The following is a 5,841-nucleotide window of genomic DNA, read 5'->3' on the forward strand; positions in this document are numbered from 1 at the left end:
TTTTTTAAAGAAAGGACTCGCAGCGAGATAGCAGCCACAGGGCACTTCAGTCTTTCAGAGAAAAAGAATTTATTGCCCTCTTATCAGAAGAAACGAACTTCTTCCTACCTCAAAGGCGCTGTTATGATTCAGAGGAAGAAACTGACGATGACCAGACAGAATCCTGTGTTTGAATGGAATTTATGCCTCATGTATGAAGTGTAGGAATATGCAACAGGCTATTGCTTTTAAGGGTTAATCCTTTGTTAACGGGTGTCCTTTTTCGGGCTCGTGCTGCCCAGAAAATGGTACTTGGACTGTCCATAACTCTTTGTCTCTATTGTCTCATATTGTCCTAATTCAAATTGTCCAAATTATTATTACTCTAATTGTATTACTATTTTTATAACCATTTTATTACTATTAAACTTTTAAAATTTTAAAACCAAGTGATTGGCGTTTTTCACACTTCCCTTTTCCTTTTCCTTTTTCCCTTTCGCCCTCTGGGCCTGCCCCAGACATGCAGAGGCTCCATCGATTCTGTCCAGCCCCACCCGAACTCTGGCACCAGAGCAGCTCGCAGTGGGAGAAGGACTGTGAAAGTGCTGCATTCGTGACCAGTCACAGAACCATAGAACGCTGAAGGGATCTTGAAGATCACCTTATTCCACCTCCATGGTGTTGGAAATGCACTAACCTTTAGATACAATTCAGTGGGAACAAATGGTTGAAGCAAAAGAATACTCTATTAGTAATGAGCCAGGTGTGTGCTGCCCTTGCCCCACAGACCAAGACACCCACCCCCTGAGGAAATGGCTTTTTTTTATACCCTTTCCTGGCCGGGGCTGTCCCTATCCCCTTTGCTATTGGATGGGTACTCAGGAACTTCCATTTTCTCTCGACAGCCAACTTTTCACAGAATCACAGAATGAATTAGGTTGGAAAAGACCTTTAAGATCATCTAGTTCAACCCCGTGACCTAACACCTTCTTATCAACTAAACCATGGCACTGAGTGCCAAGTCTACTCTTTTTTTTTTAAACATGTCCAGGCTTGTCAGCTCCACCACCTCCCTGGGCAGGCAATTCCAGCGTGCAGTTACTCGTTCAGTGAAGAATTTTTTTCTAACATCTAACCTAAACTTCCCCTGGCACAGCTTAAGACTGTTCCCTCCCGTTCTGTCATTTGTTGCCTGAGGAGCAGACCGAGTCCCACCTGACCACAACCACCTTTCAAGTAGTTGTACAGAGTCATAAACCACCCCAGCTCCCTCAGTGGCTCCTCACAGGGTTTGTGTTCCAGGCCCCTCTCCAGCCTCGTTGCCTCCTCTGGACGCGCTCAAACATCTCAACATCCTTCCCAACCTGAGGGGCCAGACTGGACACAGCACTCATGGTTTGCCCTCACCAGTGCTGAGTACAGGGGAACGATGATCTCCCTGCTCCTGCTGGCCACACCACTCCTGATCCAGGCCAGGAGTCAGTGGCCTTCTTGGCCCCCAGGGCACACTGCTGGCTCACGGTCCGCTGCTGCCCATCAGTGCCCCCAGGTCGGGCACTCCCCAGCCACACTGCGCCCAGCCTGTAGCGCTGCAGGGGGTGTTGTGGCCAAGGTGCGGGACTCAGCACTTGGACTTGTTAAACTTCATCCTGTTGGACTCAGTCCATCTATCCAGCCTGTCCAGGTCCCTCTGCAGAGCCCTCCTACCCTCCAATAGATTGGCACATGCTCCCACCTTGGTGTCATCTGCAAATTCAGGGTCCCCTCCTCTCTCATCCTACTTCTTTTTTAGTCAGGTCTCCAACCCTGCCCCTCTCCCAGCTCACAAACACTCAACAAACCAACCAGAACAAATCCAAACAACACCACATTATAACCAACACCTTTCATTCTTTAACCTAACAACCTTTTGGCTTCAGCAAAATCTCACCTCATCTCTCACAATCCACCCTTTCCTTTTATTATCCTTTTATTGCTGAAGCCCTTGATTTAATTACCCTGTCTGGTCAGCACAAACTGGCTCCTTTTGTGAAGCAGCTATAAATAAGTTTAATCAGTCTTTTCTTAGGTCGGTGTTAAATTCAGTCAATTTAAAAGTTCCTGATTTGTCAGTTCTGGTTGCTGTCCATAAGTTCTCCTCCACCTCAAGCAAAGTAGGATGTAGATACACTTGTGTGCAGTGCCTGCCATCAGCAGTTCCATCCGTGCTTGCTGGGATGATGCAAACCTCAGATGGTGACTGTAGCACCAAAGGTTACCTTCCTTGGTATCCATACCTGCTTCCTGAGTTCTGTGCACTAGGACAGCACACTGCAGGGATGTAGAGGTGAAGCATAGAAGCCATGACACTCCATCCAGCAATTTGCAGAGTCTTAGAACATCATTTCCTATTCCTCTTTTGTCAAGGTCTGGTTTGCCTTATATTCCCACTGCTCAACACCCGAGGGGTTGCAGCCCACAGGGGAGCCAAAGGCTCTCAGGTGGCAAACACAGAGGTCAGTCCAGTCTTGCCCTTGACTGTTCACTATTAAATCTTCTTTTGAAGATTAACTTTTAAGGGTCGCTTCCTTGTACCACTGTCCAAGTTTGGGGAGGAGCTTCCACTGGCCCTTTGACTTGAGAGGTGTGAGAGCTTTTCTGCAGTCCTGGTAACTGTTTCAGTTGTTAAAAGCACCTGAAAGGGACCTTCCTGTGCTGCTGTTAAGGTATCATCATTCCAAGTTTATTAGAACCCAATCTCCTGGTTTTACCTGGTGTATGTGAAAGTCTAGAGGTGATGTTTGGGGTAACAGCTCTTTTCTTCTAAGATCCATGAGAGAGAGTGCAATTGCCTGCAAATGATTTCTGAGATCTAAGTCATTAGTTTCAGCCATTGGCAACCCCTCCTCCCTTCCCAGATAAGGTAACTCAAGTAACATTTCATTGGGAGAAACTCCTATGTCCTTACTGGGAGCAGTTCTGATCCCTAATAATGCTAATCTGCTTTCAATCATTAATTTGGTAATATGGTTCTTAAGGATAGCATTCATTCTCTCCACACATCCAGAGCCTTGAGTGCGCCACGGGGTATGAAATCTCCAACTTATGTCTAATTCAACACATATAGAATGTAAAATTTCTGAAGTGTGTTCCCTTATCTGAGTCTATTCTTTCATTATCCCATATCTGGGAATGATTTGTTCTAATAGCATCTTAGCCACTTTGCAGGCAGTTGCAGTTGAGGTAGGAAAGGCTTCTACCCCGTGGGTGAGGTGATCAACTATTACAAGAAGGTATTTCCATCTCTGTATTCTGGGGAACTCAGTGTAATTTATTTGCACATTTTGAAAGGGTCTAAGGCCTAGGGCTCTTCCCTCACTAGGGTGTTTTCTCATCACTTTCTTATTTACCTTTTAACAACTTGAGCGTTGTTCAGTCTCTGTTTGGCTCCTGTATAGACTCCCTCACAGCAATAAGTTCTTCTGAATTGATCACACAGTGCTTGAGCTCTCCAGTGTATTCCTTGGTGTAGCTTAATTAAAATTTCTCTAGTAATTGCTTTATTCATTATCTGCCTCCCTTCCCTGCCCAGCTGTGACCAGAACTACAGCAAAGGGGAAGTGCCTGCAGCTGAGGGAAGGCTGTGGTTGGGTATCTGGTTCTGTTTGTTGTTGCTGCCAGTGTTGTTTTTGTTTGCCTTGTTATACATGCTAGTAAAGAACTGCTACTCCTTTAATTAAGGCCTGAAAGCCCCTTAATTTCAGTTACAATAATCTGGAGGGAAGGGGGTCACATTCTCCATTCCAGAGAGGTCCCACAGACACCTGTCTTCCAACCAAGACAAGCTGACAATTAACGATTTATTGCCAATTGTTTAATTAACTGTTGCAGCCCATGTTTATTTTATTAGTACATTGTTAATGTTAGTAGCTTGTTCCAATGCACCCCTGTATTTTCCCCAAGCTGGTTTGTCTCGAGTTGTATCCACCCCTGAAGCTGCCCTTTATGGTATTCCCTGCCCTTTGTTCCAGCTCCTTCCCTGACTGTCAGTGTAACCCTGCCCCTTGTTCCTGAGTCTTCCTTGTCACTCCCACCTTGAACCCATCCCTGGTCGTGCCACCCCTCTGGAATTCCCCTAAACCTGGATGTCCCACTGGCCCATGTGACCTGCCCTCTCCTCCCACCTGCCCCAGCTGGCCCCAAGCAAGTGACCTAATCCCCTCACTCCTCCCCCAAGGATTCCCCCTTGGATGTCTGTCTGTATCCTCCCACCCAGTTTGTCTCTGCATTTCAACTCGAGCACAGCAGTGCTGGGGGCTCTTCTGCTCCTGATCCCTTCAACCAATAAACCTTCTGTTGGAACCTCAAGACACAGAGCCTCCTCCTGTCTCCTTTACCCAACCTCTGTCATGGTTTGAAGATCATGCACCATAGAGCAAGCAGCTCTAAAGCTTCTACCTTGGGAAATCCCCATATCAAGGTACTTCCCCACTCCTGGCATGGCACCGGGGTTCTACATTAAACTAGCCTGGGCTCCGGTGGCCATGTCAATTAACAATTAACTAACAATTACCCAAGAATTACTTAACTAATTTAGGGTGGGAGACCATCAGCAGCAGAAGGCACGGTGTTGCTGGCTCCTGTGGAGGCTCCAGCTGACACAAACGCTGTCACTCAGGGGGCAGTTTCCAGTGCACCTTCTTCTTGGGCCTCGGGCTCTCCTCTCTCTGCCGTAACGCCGGGCGTTTGGGTTTGCCAAACCTCATCTTCTTCTTGTCCCGGGCCCTGCCTTTCAAAATCAGCCGCACCTTCTTCTGACTTGGCCTCAGCTTAGGAATCCTAGGAAGAAGGGGACTTGTGTTAGCCAGAGGAACATTTCCAGCCAGCTGCTTTTCTGTCTCCTTGCAGAGCACACAGTGTTGCATCCTCTCTCTGTGCAAGCAGTGAGCAGCAGATTAAATAAATGCACTCACTGCACAGAGGTGCAAGGGCAGGAACATGAGCAGTTAAGTGCCTGGGAACCAACTGCAGCACACAGGGTTCCATGTAGAGAAGCAGGCTTTGCTTGTCCCAAAAGGAAGCAGAGCTAGGGACTGGCTGGTGCCCAGATCTCTCGTTCCAGATTTTGCAGCCTTCCAGGAGCGTGATGTTTCATACGGTGTCTTTTCCCAGTGCCTCCCTTCCAAGGCCAGATGATCTGGCCTTCCTCAGATCTTTCTGTGCTCCTGTGGGTGTTTCCGCTGCCTCTCTGGGGCTGCCTGACTCCATGCCCACCTCCCCATCCCAATCAGAAGGACTGAAGGGAGGGTGTTAGGGGATGAACCAGGCTGTGCTTGGTGATGCCCAGCAATAAGACAAGAGGCAATGGCAGAACCTGAGCAGGAAATTCCACCTGAACCTGAGGAAGAACTTCTTTCCTGTGTAGGTGACAGCTTGCCCAGAGAGAGTGTGGAGTGTCCCTCACTGGAATGATTCCAGAGCCCTCTGGACACAACCCTGTGCTCTGGGACGACCCCACCTGAGCAGGAAAGTGGGACCAGATGACCTACTGTGGTCCCTTCCACCCTGTCCCACCCTGTGATTCAGTGACATCCATCGGTAGCATGAGTTGGTGGAGACGTTTCCCACCTGCACACCATGATGGTCTTAAACTTCCCCACAGCCTTCGGGGAGAAGCGCACATGGAAGGTCTGGATCTGGCCAGGAGCAAGGGTGCCGCGGTAGGGGTCGATGGAGAACAGTGCTGCCGGTGTTTCATCGGTCAGATCTGGGAAGATTTCCATGGAGGAACTGGTATGTTGCAGAGAGAGGTGCTTTGTCTTTTTCTTTTTCTTGGAAGGAGCTGGCTGCTCGGGCTGCTGCTGCTCGGGCTGCTGCTCGGGC

General features: G+C 48.4%; 1 protein-coding gene across 1 annotated transcript in view; it reads right to left on the reverse strand.

The window, feature by feature from the left end:
* Nucleotides 1-3,908: 3,908 nt before the first annotated feature.
* LOC115949275 (hydrocephalus-inducing protein homolog) overlaps nt 3,909-5,841 on the reverse strand; it is a gene marked incomplete at its 5' end in the record, with an annotated part of 2,131 nt that continues 198 nt past the window's right edge. Inside the window, 2 exons of the mRNA XM_031065802.1 lie at nt 3,909-4,797; nt 5,587-5,831. Coding sequence (XP_030921662.1) covers nt 4,629-4,797; nt 5,587-5,831 — 414 coding nt within the window. The remainder of the gene's footprint in view (nt 4,798-5,586; nt 5,832-5,841) is intronic.

The sequence above is a fragment of the Geospiza fortis genome, unplaced genomic scaffold (assembly GCF_000277835.1).
Source record: "Geospiza fortis unplaced genomic scaffold, GeoFor_1.0 scaffold2530, whole genome shotgun sequence".
Lineage (NCBI taxonomy): Eukaryota > Metazoa > Chordata > Aves > Passeriformes > Thraupidae > Geospiza > Geospiza fortis.